This window comes from Panthera leo, chromosome A1 (assembly GCF_018350215.1).
Source record: "Panthera leo isolate Ple1 chromosome A1, P.leo_Ple1_pat1.1, whole genome shotgun sequence".
Classification (NCBI taxonomy): Eukaryota; Metazoa; Chordata; class Mammalia; order Carnivora; family Felidae; genus Panthera; species Panthera leo.
Window position 1 is genome coordinate 136055881 of NC_056679.1, and position 24273 is coordinate 136080153.

At 39.1% G+C, this 24273-nt stretch overlaps 2 protein-coding genes across 6 annotated transcripts in view; one reads left to right on the top strand and one right to left on the bottom strand.

Annotated features, from left to right (window-relative positions):
• The window catches only part of LOC122221293 (NLR family apoptosis inhibitory protein), a 37571-nt gene extending 32483 nt beyond the window's left edge, over positions 1-5088 (top strand). For 3 of the 4 annotated variants that reach the window (XM_042940617.1, XM_042940620.1, XM_042940633.1), the window contains one exon: positions 597-2177. In XM_042940617.1, coding sequence (XP_042796551.1) covers positions 597-961 — 365 coding nt within the window. In that variant the 3' untranslated portion in view covers positions 962-2177. Of the gene's footprint in view, positions 1-596; positions 2178-4600 lie in introns of those variants that run through there. The other variant, XM_042940628.1, reaches the window with a different exon arrangement.
• A 478-nt stretch (positions 5089-5566) lies between these two features.
• Positions 5567-24273, bottom strand: part of SMN2 (survival of motor neuron 2, centromeric) — a 38675-nt gene continuing 19968 nt past the window's right edge. Inside the window, exons 8-10 of one of the 2 annotated variants that reach the window (XM_042940637.1) lie at positions 13983-14033; positions 9929-9954; positions 5567-5917 (exon numbers count right to left, since the gene is read on the bottom strand). In XM_042940637.1, the coding sequence (XP_042796571.1) occupies positions 13986-14033 (48 nt within the window). In that variant the 3' untranslated portion in view covers positions 5567-5917; positions 9929-9954; positions 13983-13985. The remainder of the gene's footprint in view (positions 5918-9928; positions 9955-13982; positions 14034-24273) is intronic. The other variant, XM_042940636.1, reaches the window with a different exon arrangement.

Sequence of the window (24273 nt, forward strand, 5' to 3'; positions counted from 1 at the left end):
TGTGGATTTCTTTGTATTTATTCTGCTTGGGGTTTATAGACCTTGAAGCTGTGGCTTGGTGTCTTTAGCCAGTTTGGAGAAGTTTTTGGCCAACACGCACATAGCTGCTTCCCAATTCTTTGTCATTTTCTTTACTCTCCTTCTGATAGCAGAACTCAACCTAATTTGGGGTCATAGGATCAGGAAAAAGAGTTCTATAGAGAACTGAAGACAGAATGGCCCAGACACATTTGGGAGGGGAGAGACTGAGAGAGCATTTCAAATAGAGGTAATCATTTGCATGGATTAAGGAGAACCAGGCATATTTAAAGATAGGCAGGAATTTGTTGTGAGAATAGACTGGAGAGGAATGTAAAAGCCAGACTGGAGAAAGCTTCACAGGATGTGTTAGAAAGGGTGAGTCTCGGGGCGCCTGGGTGGCTTAGTTAAGCATCTGACTGGCTCAGGTCATGATCTCACAGTTTGTGAGTTCGAGCCTCATGTCAGGCTCTGTGCTGACAGCTCAGCCAGGAGCCTGCTTCGGATTCTGTGTCTCCCCCTCTTACTGAAATGAAAGTCCTTATGATTCTATTTTCACCAACACTTTGCTTTTATAGCCAAGGTAGCAATCGATGGAGGTTTCCAGAAACTTGAGGACCTAAATCTTTCAGTCAATCACAAGATTACAGAGGAAGGATACAGAAATTTCTTTCAAGCACTGGACAACATGCCACACTTGAAAGAGTTGACTATTTCTAGGCATTTTACTGAATGCATCAAAGCTCAGGCCACAACAGTCAAGTCTTTGAGTCAGTGCATGTCACGACTGCCAAGCCTCATCAGACTTAACATGTTAAGTTGGCTCCTGGATACAGAAGACATCAAACTGCTTACTGCCATGAAGGAAAGACATCCTCAATCTAAACGCTTATTTATTCACTGGAAATGGGTACTGCCATTCTCTCCAATCGTTCAGGAATAGAAGATGTACCTAAAAACTGAATTACAAATTTGTGTCAACAATCCTAAAAACTTCCCTCTCCAAAAACATTTTATTAAGTCTTGCACACAAAAGGATATTTACAGTAAGGCATGTTAAAGAAAACCCCAAAACCACTACAAGAACCTTTGCAGTCCCTGAATGATTCTCTCCAACTAAATAGAGATCAGTTCTTCAATCAAGTTTATACACCTAACCCTCCACAATCGAGGATCAGCAGCCGGTTTTCAGACTGTGGTAAGGAGGATAAAAAGAGTTAGGGGAATGGAGTGAGGTACACAGATCTTAAAGATGGCTTTAAGAAGTATTCAAGTTACATATAATGTGAATTTCAAGACTGAATCCATTTTCTACATAAATGAAACAAGACTTTACCACCAGTCCAGTTTAATCTTTTGTGGGCCAAGAGATACGCCTTAATACTTCTAAGATTTGTTGGGTATATTAATTTTGGTATAAGAGGCCCAAACAAGGTAGAAGTAAGATTTAAGGGAAAAAGCTCCTAGTACAGAGGCTTTTGATTCAACACTTACTGTATCAGCATGAAGTACAAAATAGCACTTCTAAGATTCAAACTAAAATGGAGAGGGCGCAGCCCTCCACATCAGGTTTGTTGAAATGCAGCCCAAGAAGGTTTGAGCTTTGGGCATCTGGCTGACAAAGTGCCTTAGAGGTATTAGAGGAAGCCATTCATGTGGGGGTACTGCGCTAGAAAAACCACGCGTCGCATGGATCTGCTAGAAGAACACACTGGAAGCAGGGAAAGAAGTCTCTTGCTCCTACAGTGTCTTACCACTACTCTCTACTGACAAAGCTTTATACTGTGCCTGCTGCGGGGACAGGTCGTTACAGAGTGAAGATCTATTACTGCAGAGAAGGGCAATAAAGGCTGGATTTGGACACGAGAAGCAACAACTTGATAACTGATAAAACTATTACTTATTAAATAGCTTAGACCTAAACTAAAAAGAACCTTGTTAGATTTAAGATTGATAGGATGCACATAAATATTTATAGAAAACCTCTTACATGATCTAGAAGACACAGGGAACCGGCTAGTGATTGACTTCAGGGAGGGGGGCCAGGATAGCAAGGGAATAGCAGGAAGGTCTGTTTCTTTTTTCTTTGCAGATCTTTTGTACTATTTGAATTCTGTACCATGTGTGTGTACTATTAAAAATGGTATTTTAAAAACTAAGAGAACTCCATGCAAATATCTCTCCAAACCTTCTGATAAGGGCTTCTAGTTTAAAGCAGGGGGCTCCAAGTACGGCCTGAGTCTGTAGAGCCTCTGGGCGAAGACTAGTTTTTACATTTTTCCAATAAAAAAATAACATACATGTGACAGAGACCATGATCAGTGGCCTGCAAGGCTAAAATAATTCTGGCCCTTTACAACGAATGGAATACTTCCATGATAGACTGTTTTTAGATTGTAAGATTCCCATGCCCTTTTATTCCTGTATGTTAGTCTCCACATGATGCCCAGGCCATCCCTCATTGCCCTGTCACCCTCATGTTTCTAAACTTCTCCCTTTCTGATCACATGTTCCAACATTCTACCACTCTCTAAATCCTTCCACTGTACCCTACCCACATGAGAAACCTCCTCTACCATTCTCAACTTCTTATCCAAACAATATCTTCTTGTTCTAACTTCCCCTTTCTCGAATTTTTACCATGACTCACAGTAAGAAATTTCCTATCAACAATCAACACATTTATAAACATGTACACAAATGAACCAAGATTCACAAAAAACTCTAAAAGCTGTATGTGATGCCGCTGGTCACTCCCTCCTCTCAAGTTTCATTTGGCTTCCAGGGCATTCCTTCTGGATTTCCTAACCAACCTAGAATTCTCTCAGCCTCCTTTACTGCTTTTTCTCATATCTGACCTCTAAACACTGATAGCTCTATGCAAATGCATTTACTTCGTGATCTGGTCCTGTTGCATGGTTTTAAATTCCAAGTCTATGCTAACTTACCTATTTTCAGCTCTATCCCAGATCTCTCCTCTGAACTCTTGACTCCTGACTCCTGTTAATGGGCATCTCAGGTTTGACCTGTCTTAACCCAATTCCTGTCTTTCCTTTCCCACAAGTATTCATGGTTACTTAATTTTTTTAGAGTGCATGCAAGCAGGGGAGGAGGCAAAGGGAGAGAGAGTGAATCCTAAGCAGGTGCCATGCTCACCTCAGAGTCCGACACAGGGCTCAACCCATGACCCTGGGCTAACGACTAGAGCAGAGGTCAAGAGCTGGGACACTGAGCTGATTGAGCCACCCTGGCAACCCTCCCACAAGCACTCTTTATGTTGACTTCTCCATGTCTTTAATTCTAGCTTTGTTCTTCCACTTGCTTAGGCCCAAAATCTTGGGGGGTCATCCTTGATCTCTCTCTTTCATACTCTACATGTAATCTACTGGCAAATGCTGAGCTTTACTTAGCATTTGTCAATAGATCCCATCACTACTGACCACTGGTCCTAGTCAGCCTGCTTCTTCCCTTGAAACTTATGGCCTATTTTCTATTAAAAAAAATTTTTTTAAGCTTATTTTTCAGAGAGGCAGAGGTAGCATGAGTGGTGTAGGGGCAGATAGAGAGGGACAGAGAGAATCCTAAGCAGGCTAAGCACAGCCAGTACAGAGGCTGATGTGGGGCTGGAACTCACGAAACCATGAGATCACGACCTGAGCTGAAACCAAGAGTCCGACGCTTAACCAGACTGAGCCACCCAGGTTGCCTGTGAGGTCTATTTTCAACACAAAAATTGCAGTCATAAGACTCTTCAATACATTAGATCACACTATGCCTTTGGTTCAACACCTTCCAATGGATCCCAGATCAAAGTAAATACAGTGGTCTATGTGTGACCTGACCCCTGACTACCTCTCTTACCTCTTTTTAATCTCTCCCCCTTGCTCACTTCCATTCCAGCCATACTGGTTTCTTTTGCCATTCCCTGAACAGGCCAAACTTATTCTTAGGGCCTTTGTGCTTGTCATTTCCTTTGCCTGGGAGGTTCTCTTTCTATTTATGTGAATGGCTCTCATTTTCTTCACATCTCTGCTCCAATGTCAGCTCAATTTCCCTCACCATTTTTTTTTTTTTTTTTAATATACGAAATTTATTGTCAAATTGATTTCCATACAACACCCAGTGCTCATCCCAAACCATTCTTTTTTTTTTTTTTAACTTTTTTTAAAATTTTATTTTTAATCTCTACACCCAAATGGGGTGAACTAACAACCCCGAGATCAAGAGTCGCATGCTCTACTGACTGCACCAGCCAGGTGCCCCCTTAACCATTCTTTTTAAAAAAGCATCCACAGGGGCCCCTGGGTGGCTCAGCAGGTTAAGTGTCTGACTCTTGATTTTGGCTCAGGTCATGATCTCATGGTTCACGGAATCAAGACCTGTCCTTTCAGCGTGGAGCCTGCTTGGGATTCTTTTTCTCCCTCTTACCTGTTCCCGCGTGCTCGCTCTCTCTCTGAAAATAAAAACAATAAACAAAACAAAGCATTCACATTCCAACTGCGTTCTGCCTAACCCCCTTTCCTGCTTCATTTCTGTCTATGGCATGTATTACTATTGCCACCTTATACATCTTGTTTACTAGTGTTCCCCACCAATGTAAGCAGGAACTTTCGTCTGTTTGGCTTACTGTGGTCTCCAAGCACGTAGAAGAGTACCTAGCACATAAACAAATCTGAAGAAATAATTCCTGAAATGAATGATTTGCCAGAACCTGCAACCACTTTCCAACGGCATTAGGTATCAAAAGACGTAAGATGCAAAAATGTCTCTGAAGCAAATAAGCTGCCTTCATAACTGAATTTAACCTGCCACACCTACTTAGGCAATGAAAATATGCAGAATGTATAAAATACTGGCTGACTGTCATGAGAAATAAAAATCTACTCACCGGTACCAGAAAGCTTAAGCCACTGAATATCCCATTCTGTGAAGCTTACTTACCAGGAATTGAATGTTCATTTTATTCAACAAATATGTACTGGGCAGCAACAAACAGGTTAGGCATATTTAGTGTTTCCAGGCAAAATCTCTGAAAGAAATAGAACTTTTTATATTAACCTCTGCTCCCACAGCTAAAAGGACTAGGAAGAATCCCTGGTGCATGGATACCAATGCTTACACTCAACTGAAACAATAGGATTTTCTCCCTCTCCTGAGAATTTGAAGTGACACACACATAGTCAAATGGATGGTAGACGGAACCACAAGGTAGTGATGAGGGCAGAATAGCTTGGACAACCATGTTAGGCAATGGGCATGATGAAAATGTGAAGGAAGCTGGATGAAAGAGAGGCAGATAGGTAAGAGAAAGAGGAGAGGATAATGACAATATGACTTCCAAGCAACGGAACAGAGCCGTGGTTCCTGACTGGCGAGGTCTACTCCTGTGTGTTTCTTAAGCCTGGATTATCAGCAACACTGTTTTACAACTGGTTGTGTCTTTATAATACTACCTTTTCTCCAAATAAGTCTGACTAGTTCTCTTTATCCGTTATTAGATTTCCCTCACCATATATATTCTAAAAAAAAAATACTCATACAGTCAAGCTTAAAAAAAATTTGTCATTTATTTTTAAAGGCATTAATAAAAAGCTTAACATACTTACTAAGAAAGTTACAATATACAAATATGTTCAGTCGATATTTTCACAGATTGACTTTTCTGCACTATGTGTGACTTTGAGTTTCTTTTAGTTACTCACATTTCCACTGTTGAGTTATTCAAACTGATTATTCCCTTGAAACACATGGCTGGTTATCGAAGCATGAGTCACATGCAACATAGGGCAATGCAGATGGCTATGCCACCCAACCAACTGTTCATGAAGAAAAGCATGAAATTTTATTCACATCAACCATGGCGCATCAAAATACCATTCTCCTTGGGAGAGAGCTGCACCTGAATTTGGAGGGAAAAAGTTCAGATATAATTATGCAATTTAAAAACTTATTTTCTTATAAAATAAAAAAAAAAAAGGAAAGCAATACACTCACCATGGTAAATAAAACTAGAACAAAAGTATGCTAATATAGACTTTATGCAATACTAAATTCAATCTTTATGGGATAAATAATTAGACTAATTGTGATATTCATTTGGAAGAGTAAATGTGAAAGATTAAAAAAAAATTTAAGGAGCACTGGTATTTCATCTGTCCTAACAGAATTTCTTTTTTTTTTTTAATTTTTTAAACGTTTATTTCTTATTGAGAGACAGACAGAGACACACAGGGTGGGGAGGGGGAGGGGTAGAGAGAGGAGAGACACAGAATCTGAAGCAGGCTCCAGGCTCTGAGCTGTCAGCACAGAGCCCAACATGGGGCTCAAACAAACTGTGAGATCATGACCTGAGCCAAAGTCAGTAGCCTAAGCAACTGAGCCACCCAGGCGCCCCGGTCCTAACAATTTCTTTTTTAAAGTTTATTGAGAGAGAGGGGCACCTGGGTGGCTCAGTCATTTAAACATCTGACTTCAGCTCAGGTCATGATCTCGTGGTCTGTGAATTCAAGCCCCGCATCAGGCTATGTGCACAGAGCCTGGAGCCTGCTTCCGATTCTGTGTCTCCCCCTCTCTCTGCCCCTCCCATGCCCATATTCTGTCTCTCTCTCTCAATAATAAATAACCTTAAAAAAATTAAAAAAAATTTTTTTGAGAGAGTGAGTGAGCTCATGTGCAAGTGTGGTAGGGGCAGAGAGAGAAGGGGGAAAGAGAATCCCAAGCAGGCTCCACACTGTCAGTGCAGAGCCTCACATGGGGCTTGATCTCACGAAACATGAGATCATGTCCTAAGCCGAGATCAAGAGTAGGACGCTCAAATGACTGATCCATTCAGAGCCCCAAAAGTACTGTGCTTTTATGGAATCCATGAGAATCAAAGAAATGATAAACTAGAACATAGTAAAAATGTATCTGAAATCTAGAATGAGTATTTATAAGATAAACATATTCAGGTTCATGCATACTAATGAACAGTTAGCTGCATATAAAAAATGTTATCTACTTGGGCACCTGGGTGGCTCAGTTGGTTAAGTGTCCAACTTCAGCTCAGATCATGGTCTCATGGTTTGTGGGTTCGAGCCCCACATTGGGCTCTGTGATGACAGCTCAGAGCCTGTATCCTGCTTTAAATTCTGTGTGTCTCTCTCTGCCCCTGCACCACTAGAGCTCAGTCTCTATCAAAGATAAATACACATTAAAAAAAAAAAAAAAAAAAAGTTTAAAAAAAGAAAAAAGAATGTTATCTGCTTTAGGGTGTCTGGGTGCCTCAGTCAGTTGGGCATCCAACTCTTGGTCTTGGCTCAGGTTATGATCTCATGGTTTGGGAAAATGGAGCCCCACACTGGGCTCTACACAGACAATGTGGAGTCTACTTGGGATTCTCTCTCTCCCTCTCATTGATTGATTGATTGATTGATAAATAAATAAAACAATAAATAAAACGTTATCCACTTTAGATACACACAGACATACATGCACATGAATGAAATATTGGGAAAAGATGGAGTAAAAACTTGGGTTTGCTGTATGTAAATTCTCAGTCAAATTGCTAACAAAGTTATTTTCACTATCTCTTTGTTCTATGTAGACTGCTTGTAAAATGACTTGAAAAGAAATGCGTTCAATTCTCATTCATGGTAGTTCTGTTCTAAAAAGTCACAACAGGGGGTGCCTGGGGGGCTCAGTCAGTTAAGTGGCTGGCTCTTGTTCTTGGCTCAGGTCCTGATCTCAGGGTTGGTGAATTAAAGCCCTATGTCAGGCTCTGAGCTGACAGTGTGGAATCTGCTTGGGATTCTCCCTCTCTCCCTTTTCCTCTGTGCCTATCTCTCTCTCTCTCTCTCTCAAAAATAAATAAATAATAAAATTAACACTGTTGTTTAAAGTAAAATAAAATAAAGTCACTAAAAACAATAAATTCGTGAGTACTAAGTCAATGCTCCTAGAAGAAATACAAGGCTAGGTTCAGGCAAGCCTCTGGTCACATTCTTATCAACTGACCAATTCCTAATCTTTTAAAATGTGTCTTTCTGATGAAAGACACGTTACTTAATATATATTGATGTTACAGGTGACTTTTTTTTTTTTTTTTTTTAAGTAATCTCCACGCTCAACGTGGGGCTCAAACTCACGACCAGTAGATCAAGAGCTGCATGCTCTACTGACTGAGCTAGCCAGGCTCTCCTAACATACTGATGATTCATTAACACTGAAATTACAGTCAATGGCACTACCTGACTTTGCCTGAATGGGGCTTACCTAACACATATATTTTCCCTGTAAGGCACAACACAGCCTTCTTGCACTTGGGAACACAAAACACAATGTTTGGTGTCCACTTTAAAGAGTGAAATCAAAAGGCGCAGAAACATGAATAACGTGGCACTAAAAAGACTGCGCAAAGGATGCTTGTTTAGAGCAGGAGATGACACATGAAGACAGAGCACTGTTCAACCTCAGCTGAAAGTTATCTGTGTCAGAGGATTCAAATTTTTTGCCACTCTGCACTTGTCCATGAATGACGGCGAAAGCACTGTAATTCTTGACTTGGGTATGATAGATAAATTTTGGCAAGCTGGCAAATTTGCAAACACATAGTCTGTGAATGAGAACTGACTGTAGATAAACTATGAAAAACAATTTAAAGTAAACACAAATATCTAAAACGATAAAGGGAAAATAATCACACAGATATAGGAGAGCAAACATTTCTGTCCAAATGACAAGAACCACTACCACCAAAAAGCAAGGTCAAATAAATGATAAACTAGAAAGCAAGTATTTGCAAATCCTATCACAAAGAATTCTTGCAAAACAAAAAGGAAAAACATAGATCCCAGTTAAAAAGTGGGCAAGGTGATACTCATAGTTTCCAGTAAACATAAGACAGAGCTCTTAAACACACAAAAAGATGAACTTTACAATAATAAAACCAATAAAAAAATTATAAATACAATTAGAGGACTATTTCTAACTATTTGACCATGAATGATCCAAAGGTTTCACAGATTACTGAATAAGAATGTGGGAAACAGGAGCTCTCAAACAATGTTGGTGAGAATATAAATACAGTCTCTACTGAGAAGCAACATGGAAAAAAATCTATTAAAATTATAGATGGAGGTTCTCTTCAATCTAGCAGTTCTAATTCTAGAATCTAAATCCAGATTAGAATTATAGATTCTATTTAGAGAATTCTAAAGATGTGTTCATACAGCTACAGAAAAAATTATGTAAAAGAATATAACTATAGCATTAAATAGCAAACAATTGGGAACAACCTAAAATTCCATCCAATTGAGCTCTTCCATCCAAGAGCTCAATTAAATTAGTACAATTCTGTATACAAAAATATCATGCAATTTTAAAAAAACATTAAAAAAATTTTTTTAGGGGCGCCTGGGTGGCGCAGTCGGTTAAGCGTCCGACTTCAGCCAGGTCACGATCTCGCGGTCCGTGAGTTCGAGCCCCGCGTTGGGCTCTGGGCTGATGGCTCGGAGCCTGGAGCCTGTTTCGGATTCTGTGTCTCCCTCTCTCTCTGCCCCTCCCCCGTTCATGCTCTGTCTCTCTCTGTCCCAAAAATAAAAAACGTTGAAAAAAAAATTTAAAAAAAAAAAAAAATTTTTTTATACGTTTATATTTGATAGATGGAGAGAGACAGAGCACAAGTGGGGGAGGGGCAGAGAGAGAGAGAGAGACAAACAGACAGACAGACAGAATCCGAAGCAGGCTCCAGGCTAGGAGCTGCCAGCACAGAGCCCGACGCGGGGCTCAAACTCACAAACTGTGAGATCATGACCTGAGCCAAAGTCGGATGCTTAACCGACTGAGCCACCCAAGCGCCCCAAAAAACAGAACATTTTTATATCCTGGCATTGAGGATTCTCCAAAAAAATTCTGAAGAAAAAGCACTTACCTAATAAAGAACACTGTATGAATCACCTATAAAAATGAAAAATTTAAAGAGTTGGAAGGAGTAATCATGAGACATCTTATCAGATCTATTTCAACTACATATTAATTTTACTGCCAATAAATGTACACAGCACAACACAACCAAATAAAAACGAAGGGTTTTGTTCTGTGAAGTCTCTCTCACATTCTAGTCCCTCTTCAGAGATTACTTGAGTACAGCCCTAAGGCGACCCATCAATTCACAGAGACATGTATGTAAATGCGTTTACATAAATGGCAGGTAACGTAACACATTTCTGCCTCTAACTTTCTTCATTTAAAAATATTTTCCTATCAGATTGCTCTATATAACAAGCAACAATGTAGTTTTTTAAAATAAAATTAAAAGAATGATAGAATACAAGGATCCCCATGCTTCTCCAGAGTTTTAGGCCACTGCTGTTTACCAAAGACTTACACTAGCAACAACTGTTTTCACTAAACGAAAAAGTCTGAAGGGGATTCACCCTGTTATGAAAAAGGCAAAGGGGTGCCTGAGTGGCTCAGTCAGTTGAGCGTCCGACTTTGGCTCAGGTCATGATCTCACATGATCTCATGGTTTTGTGGATTTGAGCCCTGAGTAGGCCGGAGCCTGCTTCGGATTCTGTGTCTCCCTTTCTCTCTGCACCTCCCCCTGCTCTCACTCTATCAAAAATAAATACACATTAAAAAAAAAAAAAGAAAAAAGTGACGTCAAGGGAGGAAACACGTATTGTGCACAAAATGCTATGATGGTATCCGTATCAAATATAGATGAATATGGAATAGTGTAAAATAATACATGAAAAAAGAATACTGTGATAGACACACAGCTTAATTAATTTAAAAATAGTGAACATTTTTCTTACATACTTTTCAAACATAAATAGAAAAAGGAGTACAATAAACATCAATATGCACACCATGTACACTCAACAGCCATAAATGCGTGCACACACACATTTTGCTAAATCATGTTTTTTAAGTTTATTTATTTGGGGGGGGGAGGGGCAGAGAGAGAGGGAGAGAACGAGAATCCCAAGCAGGCTCTTGGCACTGTCAGCACAGAACCTGATTTGCTCAAGCCACACCCCTGGGATCATGACCTGAGCTGGAATTAAGAGTTGGATGTTCAACCAACAGAACCACCCAGGCACCCTAACCCTACTCCCAAGACTTTTATAGATGGCTCTTTCAACCAGATTCCAACCAGGGATACCACATTGCATTTGGCTGTTGTCTTCCAAGTCACTTTTAATCTAGAGCAGTTACTCCATGCCTTTTTTTTCACTAAAAAAAAATTTTTTAATGTTTATCTTTTGAGAGAGAAAAAGAAAGAGAGAGTGTGTGTGTGTGTGTGTGTGTGTGTGTGTGTGAGAGAGAGAGAGAGAGAGAGAGAGAGAGAGAGAGAGAGAGAGGGAGAGGGGCAGAGAGGGAGACACAGAATCCAAAGCAGGCTCCAGGCTCTGAGCTGTCAGCATAGAGCCCGTTGCAGGAACTTGAACTTGTGAGCTGTAAAATCATGACCTAAGCTGAAGCTGGACACTTTACTGACTGAGCCACCCAGGCACCCTTTTTTTACTGACTTTTTGAAGAAAGGAGGCCAGTTATCTACTACAGCATTTCCCATTCTGGATCTATCTGATCATTTCTTTTGTGAGGTCATTTAACTTGCTGCTCTAGCCCACTATTTCCAGTAAATGGGAAGCAGATCTTATAGGCTTGATTAAATTCCAGTTATACTCTTTTCACTGAAACACTTCACAGGCTATTTTGTGTATTTCACACTGCATCATATCAAAATCAAGTCTGACTGTCCCATCACAGTAGTGCAGTATCACCAGTGATTCTAAGAATCTCTTTACTGGATGGTTTTCTTTCCACACCACTAACCAAGTATTTGCTGAGATGATACTTTGACATCATGACAATTCTAGAGAGCACGTAGCTCAATCTTTTATCAAATTGTTTTGACATCAAATGCATTTAATATTACTATATGTAGAAAACCCTAAAGACTGCACTAAAAAACGACTAGAACTGATAAATGAATTCAGTAAAGTCACAGGATACAAAATCTGTTACATTTCTATACACTAATAATGAGCTAGTAGAGAGAGAAATTAAGAAAATAATCCTGTTTACAACTGCACCGAAACCAATAAAATATCTAGGAATAAAATTAGCTAAGGAGTTTAAAGACCTGTGCACCTGAAAACTGTAAGACACTAATAAAAAAAAAATGGAAGATAACACAAATAGAAAGATATTCCATGCTCATGGAATGGAAGAGTTAATATAATTAAAATGTCCATACTACCCAAAGTAATCTACAAATTTAATACAATCCCTATAAAAATACACAACATTTTCCACAGTAAATAATCCTAAAATTTGGATAGAACCACAGAAGACAAAGAAGTCAAAACAATCTTGAAAAAGATGAATCAAACTGGAGGTATCACCATCTCAGATTTCAAGATATACGACAAAGCTGTACTGATCCAAACAGTATGCAACTAGCACGAAATGAGACCCATAAATAAGTGGAACAGAACTGACAGCTCAGAAATAAAGTCATGGTAATTAATCTTCAACAAAGGAGGCAAGAGTATACAATGGGGAAAATCCAATGTCTTCAACAAACGGGGCTGGGAAGACGGGACAGCTACGAATGAAACTGGACCACTTTCCTACACTATAAACAAAAATAAACTTAAAATCGATTAAACACCTAAATGTCAGACCTGCAACCATAAAATTCCTAGAAGAAAACATAGGCAGTGATCATTTTGACATTAGCCTTAGAAACGTTTTTCCAGATATGCAGCCTCTGATAAAGGAAATAAAAACAAAAATAAACTATTGGGATTACACCAAAATAAAAAGGTTCTGCACAGTGAAAGAAACCAGCAAAAATGCAACCTATCAAATGGAAGAAGATATTTGCAAATGATGTATCTGATAAGGGCTTAATATCCAAAATACATAAAGAATGTGTACAACTCAACACCAAAAAATTAAATAATCCAGCTGAAAAATGAAAAGACATGAATAGATATTTTTCCAAAGAAGACATACAGATAGTCAACAGACACATGAAAACATGCTTAACATCACTCATCATCAGGTAAATGCATCTCTAAACCAGAATGAGATAACCCTCACACCAGTCAGAATGGCTAAAATCAAAAACACAAGAAATCGTAACTATTAGTGAGGATATGGAGAAAGAGGAACCCTCAAGCACTATAGATGGTAATGCAAACTGTGCAGCCACTGTGGACAACAGTATGAACATTACTCAAAAAAATTCACAATGGAATTACCATATGATCCAGTAATTCCACTACTAGATGTTTACCCAAAGAAAATGAAAACACCGATTTAAAAAGATATATGCATCCCTGTACTTACTGCAGCATTATTTACAAAAGTCAGGATATAGAAACAACCCAAGTGTCCATCGACAGATGAACGGATAAAGATGTGATGTGTACACACACACACACACACACACACACACACACACACACACACACACTGGAATATTACTCAGCCATAAGGAACAAAACTTTGCCATTTGAGACAACATGGATGCATCTAGATGGTATAACGAAGGTAACTAAACTAGTCAGAGAAAGACAAATACCATATGATTTCACTCATATGTACAATTTAAGAAACAAAACAAAGGATCAAATTAAAAAAAGAAACAAAAAACAGACTCTTAAATATACAGAGCAAACTTGTGGTTGACAGAGGGGAGGTAGGTGGGGGGATAGGTGAAATGGGGAAAGGGATTAGGAGTGCAGTTGTAGTAAGCACTGAGTAGTGCATATAACTGCTGAATCATTGTGTTGTACACCTGAAAGTAAAATAACAATGTTAACTGTACTTGAATTAAAAATAATTAAAAACATATTTAATAGCTTTACATTAGCTTTTGTTTTTTTAACATTTGATTTTTAAAGATATGTTTTCCCCAAACTGAAATTCATATAAAAGATTCACTTTTATAATGACAGTAGACTTACTTCTTAATTGAAATGTGAGCACCTTCCTTCTTTTTGGTTTTGTTTGAAACCCTGTAAGAAAGCAAAAGAATTTTAAAGAATAGCATACACATTTTATACAGATACGAATAAACACTTTGTTTCACACAAGATGTTTTACTAATTCTATTTAACAAAATATCAGAAAATAAGTTTATGGCCTTCAAATGTGCTTTAAAAGTAATCCTAAAGAAGAGCACCTGAGTGGCTCAGTAGGTTGAATGTCCAACCTGGGTTCGAGCCCCACATCTGGCTCACTGCTGTCAGCATAGAGCCCACTTGAGATCCTCTGTCATGTTCTTTCTTTGCCTACCCTCCGTTTGTGCTCTCAAAAATAAATAAAATCTTTAAGTGTTCCTAAAGTAAACAATTATTAGGCTGTAGTTAAGAAATTTTCTTCTTTGGGGGTGCCGGGGTGGCTCAGTTGGTTAGGAGTCCGACTTCAGCTCAAGTCACAAGCTCGCGGTCCGTGAGTTCGAGCCCTGCATCGGGCTCTGTGTTGACAGCTTGAAGCCTGGAGCCTGCTTCAGATTCTGTGTCTCCCCCTCTCTCTGCCCCTCCCCCACTCATGGTCTCTCTGTCTTTCAAAAATGAATTAAAAAAATTAAAATATAAAAAAGAAATAAAATTTTCTTCTCTCACTATGCCCAGTGATGTTCCTGAGCTAACTTACACCTTAATTCTTTCAAGTAAAATAAACACTGTGTCACACTCATTTATTAAAATAAAACCATTAAGGACCACTACATACTAAAGAACATTTTAGAAGTTAAAAAAAACAAACAAAACAAGATCAATACTCAAATATTTATTGTTTTTCCTGGTCAGACCTAACCCAAATGTCCTATTCATTTCTTCTGGCTTCCACATCTTCTATCTTCCCTTTTATATATACTTTCTACTTCATTGTTTATCTACATCTACAGGCCATAAGATGTATTAAAAGTGATTTGTTCTTAAGAAGGACCAAAGTTATAGCCTATTTTATGTTATTCCAAGAACACTACTTTTACGTCATTTGCATTTGCTTGGATTTCTAGAGGTTAAGAGCTGGACCCAAATTCTATCTAGCTGCTCTTATGGGAACGAGTTGCCAACAGAAAAGCTGTCCAGCTCGTGTTTCTGTGAAGCAATGCTTAAGAAACACTAGCTGAAGCTAATGGTGGCTCAAACATACTTAAGCGGTTAGAAAATCTGACAATGAGTAGTGGCTTCTTTTTTTTTTTTTTTTTTTTTTTTTTTAATTTTTTTCCCAACGTTTTTTATTTATTTTTGGGACAGAGAGAGACAGAGCATGAACGGGGGAGGGGCAGAGAGAGAGGGAGACACAGAATCGGAAACAGGCTCCAGGCTCCGAGCCATCAGCCCAGAGCCTGACGCGGGGCTCGAACTCACGGACCGCGAGATCATGACCTGGCTGAAGTCGGACGCTTAACCGACTGCGCCACCCAGGCGCCCCAGTAGTGGCTTCTTTTTAATGGTAACAATTTCAAAGAGACAAAAAATGCAAGATCCAGGAAACTACAATTTCTTTGCATTTTCGAATGTAAATGTATGTTTACATTGTATTGTATACAGATATAGAAATAATACTCTGTAAAGTTAAGATCCTTTCTCAGAAACAAGTCAGTCATAGTTGGCCCTGAATTTGAGGCACATAATTCTGGGGACAAGACTGCTTTCCCCAAAACTGCGACTTGAACTCATAACAGAAACAGAAACATCTGCAACTTAATGGTCAGGACCATAGTTAAAAGTCCAGTGCAAATCTGCTAGGTTTTAGTAACACAGTACAATCAGGTACATGTAATAGTAGTGCTTATAAATACAAATGAACCAAATCTAACTTTCGTCCATGTCATCCTTCAAATTAAATATATTTAAAATGTCAGTACGTTCCTATTCTTTAATGGTTGCTAGAACTATCAAAATAGAAAATCAGGTCCATATCTACTTAAGGCTGTGGTAAAATAGATGTTTTCTTTTTTTTTTTTTTGTAATGTTTATTTATTTTTGAGAGACAGAGTATGAGCGGGGGAGGGGTGGAGAGAGGAGGCGACACAGAATCCGAAGAGGCTCCAGGCTCTGAGCTGTCAGCACAGAGCCCAACATGGGGCTCAAATTCACAAACCGTGAGATCATGACCTGAGCCGAAATCAGATGCTTAACCGACTAAGCCACTCAGGTATCCCCAAAATAGATGTTTTCAAGAGGCAATACACATGGAAATAAAAATTGTGGAAAGCCAGTCAGCAGTATCAAAAGCTATTAAAATGTTTACACTTTTTGACTCAGTAACAGTACTTCCAAATATCAAAAGGAAATAATCTACAAGAAGCTTTATATCTAAAAAATGGTTATCTATGAATCAGAGGAAAAACGTGTTAATGTTCAACATTCAGGAAACTATGAACTTATTCTGAACCACACTGAACAGGAACTAGGCACTATCCCAGATGCTAGAATGCCAAGAGTTACCAAGATAGACAAGGTCCTTGCTCTTATGGAGCTTACGTTCTACTGGAGAAACAAACAGGTAAGGAAAATCAGGTTTCATAAATGCCACACAGAGAATCTAAGTGGGGTGATATGATAGAGCATATGGGCCTATCAGTTCTGGATTAAACTGGGTGAAATTTCAGGTGAGTTCTGAAACACAAGAAGCTAGACAAGTGAAATCTGGGTTATGAGTTTCCAGCCTAAAGAGCAGGGAGTACAAAGGCCCTGAAGAAGGTATAAACCTGGTATACATTTGAAGAGAGGCCAGCTTTGTAAGAATGGACACGCATAGAATAAAATGTACATACAGAAGTCGGCAATATACACATCATGTAATATTCTGCAAACCAGGATAAAGTTTTGATTTTAACATAAGTGCAACTGGAAGGTATCAAAGGGTCTTGAGGGGTAGATCTGATCTATGTTACATTTTAAAGTATCACTTCTAGCTGCTATATGGAGAACGGATTTGGTGGGCAGGCGGGGGATGCAAGATTCTAAAAGCAAAATAATAGTTGGGATCTGCTGCAGAAAGAAAGAGAAGAGATAAATAATGCCATATTATTCAGACATTAAATAAATAGCTATTACATGAAGAGCTATTACAACCCATCAACAAAGAGATAAACAGCCTGACTAAAAACCAAAACAGGAAAAAATGTGGTTATTTCTCCAAAGAAGATAAAACAAATGGTCAGCAAACATATGAAAAGATGCTCAACATCAGTTAGACATTAGGGAAATGCAAATCAAAACCACAATAAGCCCATTCCCGAAACCAATACTGCACTGTATGTTAACTAAAAACAACAACAACCCACAATAAGGTATCACTTCACACTCAGGGAGATAATAGTAAGTGTTGACAAGAATGTAGAGAAAAAGGGACGCTCACACATTGCTGGTAAAAGGTAAATAGGTACAGTCATCTTAGAAAAAAGTTCAGCACTTCCTCCAAACTTCTCAGCCAGCAATTCTACTCCTAGATATATATCGAAGAAAACTGAAACTTATGTCCATACAAAATTTTACACACAAATGTCTGCAAAAGAACTACTCACTATAAAAAAAAAAAGGAAGAAAATGGAATTACTCATTGTAGTCAAAAAGAGGAAACAACTCAGTGTCCATCCACTGATGGATAAACAAAATATGGTACTGTCCTTACAACAGAATTATTATTGAGCGGTAAAAAGAAATGAAGTACTCACACATACTATAGCCTGGAGAAATCTTGAAAAACTGAGGGTAAATGAAATAAATCAGGCACAAACAGCCACGTATTTAACAATTCCACTTATATGAAAAGTTCAGAATAGGCAAATCTGTACTAATGAAAAGTAGATTAGTGCTTGCCCAGGGCTGGGTGGGTATACTACCAGGTGGGTACTGGAGAGTGATTGCTAACGGGTACAGGTTTTCTTAATGAGTGATAAAAATGTTCTGGAATTAAATAGTGATGGTGGTTGTAGAACTTTGTGAATATAATTTAAAAACCACTGAAATGTATACTTTTAAACGATAAATTATATCTCAATTAAAAAGATGATAATATCTTGAAAGATGTAGTAGCAGTGGAGAAAAAAAGCAAAGCGCAATGATTCAGGATCTGTTGGGAAAGAGGCAACAATACTTTCCTACAAATTGGATGTGGAAACGTGAAACAGAGTGAGAAAATATGGCTAATGCCAGGCCTGTGGCTTGAGAAATTGGTGCTGGTGCACCAATATCATTGCTTACTGAGAAACATAAAAGGCTGTGGGAACAGAGGTGTAAGAAATGACACGTGAAGTTCTGTTTCGGCTGCAGTTAGTTTGAGATGTACCTAACAGACATCCACGTGGTGAGGGAAAAGAGGCAGCTGCATAAGTAAGTCTGAAAGTCAGAGCTTATACCTGAGAAGTACCACCACAAACATACCATTTTAAGTCAAGGAGTAGAGGCGAGGTCACCTAGTGAACATTTATAATTAAGAAACAGGGACTGTGGGGGCGCCTGGGTGGCTCAGTCGGTTGGGCGTCCGACTTCGGCTCAGGTCACGATCTCGCGGTCCGTGAGTTCGAGCCCCGTGTCGGGCTCTGGGCTGATGGCTCAGAGCCTGGAGCCTGCTTCTGATTCTGTGTCTCCCTCTCTCTCTGCCCCTCCCTGTTCATGCTCTGTCTCTCTCTGTCTCAAAAATAAACAAATAAATAAATGAATGAATGAATGAATGAATGAAACAGGGACTGTGGACCATGCATAAGGATTCTACTTGGATATTCAGAAGAGGAGGAAAAGTTGTTAAAGGAGTATAGAAGGGACAGCCAAGGAGAAAGGCTCAAAACTAGTAGATGATATGGTGTCACTGAAGGCAAGAGAAAAAATGTTTTCAAAGTTACACTTTGGAACACAATTTATATACAAATGTGTAAAATGTACACAAATATATAAAAATGTTGCGGAGAACTAAGGTCAAAGCAGAGAAAAGACCACTGATGTAGCCATCTTCAGTAAAATCTCAGCAGAGTGGGGAAGACAGAAACACACCTGATAGGACCGAAGAGGTGCGGTGAGGTAAGGGAGAGAACTAGAGATAACTCTGAAGAAGTCTGGCTGCACTTTGAAACTATGTGGATGGAACTAGAGGGTGTTATGCTAAGTGAAATTAGTCAGAGAAAGACAAATATCATGTGAGTTCACTCATATGAGAACTTTAAGAGACACAACAGATGGACACAAGGGAAGGGAAGCAAAAACAATTTAAAAACAGGGAGGGGGACAAAACATAAGAGACTCTTAAATAATTCAGATGTAAATTAAAAAATAAATACATTATTAAAAAAATAAGTCTGGCTGTGAAGGCAAGGTGAAAAATGATGTGATAGACAAGTTCTAGAGAATGTAGTTGAAGTAAATGGTCACTAAGTTTAGCTAAACAGAACTAAAACGGTCACCAACGTAGACTGATGAGTAAGACAAGCAAACTGCTGGCTAAATTCTTAGAATATGTCTGTAGATGAAGAAAGATGAACATAAAAATAATACATTTCTTAGCAGCACTCACACATACTGGAAGGCAGACAAATAGATATGATAGACTACTGTCTATATAATAGACTACTGTCAGTGGTGACTTACGGAAAAGGGTAAGAAATAGGCGTGGCTTAGGTCATCAAAGGGATTTTTGTCTTATCTTTAATTTGCTCAATTTTTAAAATGTAATGTATTCATGTATCATCTGTAATCAAGAAATGCATATATTCTTAAAGGATATAAAACAATGTAAATGGCATGATGAGAACAATATAAAAAACAAAACATGTAAAACTCCAGACACAGGACAATAAAATGCAACAGATGGCTCTGGATTTAATCCTGGATCAAAGAAAGCCATCTTGGGGGCACCTGGGTGGCTCAGTCAGTTAAGCGGCCGACTTAGGTTCATGTCAGGATCTCATGGCTCTTGAGTTAAGCCCCAGCACTGGGCTCTGTGTTGACAGAGCAGAGCTTGGAACCTGCTTCAGATTCTGTGTCTGCCTCACTCTCTGCCCCTTCCCTGCTCAAGCTCTGTCTCTCTCTCCTTCAAAAATAAACAGTAAAAAAATTTTTTTTAATAGGGGCACCTGGATGGCTCAGTGGATTGAGTGTTCGACTTCAGCTCAGGCCTCGCAGTTTGTGAGTTCGAGCCCCACGTTGGGCTCTGTGCTGACAGCTCAGAGCCTGGAGCCTGCTTCGGATTCTGTGTCTCCCTCTCTCCCTGGCCCTTTCCTGCTCACACTCTGTCTCTCTGTCTCTCAAAAATAAATAAACATTAAAAAAATTAAAAGCAAATTTTAATTTTAAAGAAAGCTACTTTTAATTCTCTTGTAAGGGACACTGGTGAGACAACAGGCAAGATTCAAATAAGGCCAAAAGATGAGATCACAGAATTATATAAATTTTAATTCCTGATTTGATTACTATACTACGGTTGTATAACATTCTTAATTTAGAAAACATACTGCATTTAAATGTAAAGGGGTATAATGTTTGCAACTGATTATCAATTATTTCAGGGAAAAATACATATACACATAAACAAAGAAAAAAAAGACAAACAAGTATGAAATAAATGAGAATAATAAACCTAAAGTGGTACAGGGGCACCTGGGTGACTCAGTCGGTTGAGAGTCCGACTTCAGCTCAGGTCATGATCTCATGGTCCGTGGATTTGAGCCCCTGGACCGAGCTGACAGCTCAGAGCCTGGAACCTGTTTCAGATTCTGTGTCTCCCTCTCCCTCAGCCCCTCCCCAGTTCATGCTCTCTTTCTCCTCCAAAAAATAAATAAACATAAAAAAAATTAAAAAATAAAAGAAACTTAAAGTGGTACAAAGGTGACACTTGGGGACAATTGGGTGAAGGATACATAGAAATTCTTGTACTATTTTCACAACTTTAAGTCTGAAAGAGATTTTTTTTTTTTTTAAGTTACAAACAACAAAAAGCAATTGTATTTTGGTTTGGTTATCTGCCAAAGGTAAACTTTCACACACTACATGACCTAGCAATTCCACTTCTAAGTGTATACCCAAAAGAAATGAAAATGTACATTGACACAGAAACTTGTATACGCATGTTCATTGCAGCATTATTCGTTAAAGCCCCAAAGGAGAAATAACCCAAATGGAAAAAATGAGGTACACTCAATGGATTATTATTCAGCAATAAAAAATGAAGGGAGAGAGGTAGAGAGAGAGTAGAGAGAGAGGAGAGAGAGAGGAGAGAGAGAGGAGAGAGAGAGGAGAGAGAGAGGAGAGAGAGAGAGGAGAGAGAGAGGAGAGAGAGGGAGAGGAGGAGAGAGAGGGAGAGGAGGAGAGAGAGGGAGAGGAGGAGAGAGAGGGAGAGGAGGAGAGAGAGAGAGAGGAGAGAGAGAGAGGAGAGAGAGAGAGGAGAGAGAGAGAGAGAGAGGAGAGAGAGAGAGAGAGGAGAGAGAGAGAGAGAGGGGAGAGAGAGAGAGAGAGAGAGAGAGAGAGAGAGAGGAGAGAGAGAGAGAGAGAGCGCGAGAGAGATTATGCTAAGTGAAGAAAGAAAGACACAAAGGATGACATTTAGTATAAGTCTATTTATTAGAAGTGTCCAGAAAAGGCAAATCCACAGAGTAAGTCAGTCATTGCCTAGGCCTGGAAATTTTGAGGAAAATGGGGTACATGTTTGTTTTCTTACGGAAGGAGGGTAGATAATGAAGATATTCCATAAATGACTGTAGTTATGGCTGTGTAATTGTGAATATACTAAAAACCCAAACCAGTGAGTTGTATACTTTAGAAGGTGAATTGAATGCCATGTAAACTATACCTCAATAAAACTTAATTAGTTAAAAAAAAAAAAAAAAACAAAACAAGTCACAGGCAATGCTGTTTTCCAAACTGGAAACAAGCTACATGTCCATCAATGGTTAAAAGAAATAAACAGATTATGGTATATTCATGCAGAAGAACACAACAGAGCTACGACTATACACAACAATGTATATTACTCTCACAAACTGCTGAACAAAATATGCCAGCCACTAAGGAGTGTATGTATAATTCCAAACCATAGAAGTTCAAAAAAGGACAAAAGTACTCTATGACACTAGACGTTAGGAAAATGGTCACCCTTGGCAAAGGGATTAGTAGTGAGTGATTAGAAGAAGACATAAGGAGGCAGTAGATTATGTTTTTTTTAAAATCAAGCTGTTCACTTCTAATATATGCACTTTTCTGCATATATCTGGTTTTTTTATTTTTTATTAGAGAGGGAGAGGGGGAGAGAGGGGGAGAGAGAGAGAGAGAGAGGGAGGGAGGGGCGGTGCAAGTGAGCGAAGGGCAGAAAGAGAGAATCCCACGAAGGAACGAGAAGGGGAGAAGGGGGAAGGGGAGAGAGACAGAGAGAGACAGAGACAGAGACAGAGAGAGAGAGAAGCAGGGCTCATCTGAAGCAGGGCTCCAGCTCACCTGTTAAAGATGGGACTAGAAATCATGAACTGTGAGATCACAACCTGAGCCAAAGTCAGATGCTTAAAAGACTGAGCCAACAGGTGCCCCCCCCCCTTTTTTTTTAAGTTTATTGATTTACTTTGAGACAGACAGCATGAGCAAGAGCAGGGGAGGGGCAGAGAGAGAGAGAGAAACCCAAACAGGCTCTACAATGTCAGCACAGAGCCCAACGCAGGGCTCAACCTCACAAACTGAGATCATGACCTGAGCTGAAATCAAGAGTCTGAGGTTTAACTGACTGAGCCAAACAGGTGACCTCTGCATACATATTTTAATACAAACACTATAAACACCAAATAAACCATGAACCTCTGTATAATATGAACCTGAAAATAAGTCAAAATATGGCCTATCTGGGTAAAAGAACTCTCTTTCCTTCCAAAAAAACTGAAAAATAAATATAAATCACATCAATAGTTTACTTATACACTATAAGTGATATTTTTCCAAATATTTCATGAAAAATACACGCAGAGAAATACGAAGTGCAGAAAAGGGAAGCTTAGTATGTTAGGTAATTGGTCTCAAATTACAAATGGTTAACTTGTTATTTTCCATCATCTTTCTAGTCATTAAAAGGGGAACTTCATCATACTATACAAATATACTAACCTTATACAATGACTCAAGAATACCTTTTATTATTTTTATTTAATTTTTTAAAAAGTTTATTTATTTTAGGGCGCCTGGGTGGCTCAGTCGGTTAAGCGTCCGACTTCGGCTCAGGTCACGATCTCACCGGTTGTGAGTTTGAGCCCCGCATCGGGCTCTGTGCTGACAGCTCAGAGCCTAGAGCCTGCTTTGGATTCTGTGTCTCCATCTCTCTCTGCCCCTCCCCTGCTCATGCTCTATCTCAATAATAAATAAATGCTAAAAAAAATTTTTTTTTTAAGTTTATTTTAAGAGAGAGTGGAGTGGGGAGGACGGAGGGAGGAGTGTGTGTGTGTGTCTGTGGAGAGAGAGAGAGAAAGAGAGAAAGAGAGAAAGAGAGAAAGAGAGAGAGAGAGAGAGAGAAAGAGAGAGAGAGAGAGAGAGAGAGAGAGAGAGAGAGAGAGAGAGAGAATATCCCAAGCAGGATCCACACCACTAGCGCAGAGCCAGATATGGGGCTCCAATCCATGAACTGTGAGATAGTGTGACCTGACCAGAAATCAAGAATCAGATGTGTAAGTGACTAAGCCACCCAGGTCCCCCAAGAATAGCTTTTAAATAACATTAATGGGGGCACGTACAGATGATACATTTAAAAAAATCATACCTTTGAGTCAGTTGTTTATTTATATCTTCCATATATTAACCAAAATTTCAAGTACTTATAATATCACATCATAATGTCAGCATGGCATAGTAGCTTCCTTCCAAAAATTTAAAAATTTCCTGAAAAGTCACAATACTACATGTGTGAAACAGACTGATGTGTAAAATGGTAAGTATGGAGCCTCAGTCCGTAAGGTCCAGTTTGGCATGTATCACCTCAGGCCTTCCTCTATGCACAAAAGAACCTAACACCTTTTGTCTTTATTTCTTTTCTCAAGCTATTATTCTTTCTTTTTCTATTTTTTTTTTAATTTTTTTTTTTAACGTTTATTTATTTTTGAGAGACAGAGCACGAGGAGGAGAGGAAGACACAGAATCCGAAGCAGGCTCCAGCCTCCAAGCTGTCAGCACAAAGCCCGATGCCAGGCTTGAACTCACAAACTGTGAGATCATGACCTGAGCCAAAGTCAGCCGCTTAACCAACTGAGTCACCCTGGCGCCCCTCATTTTCTATTTCTTG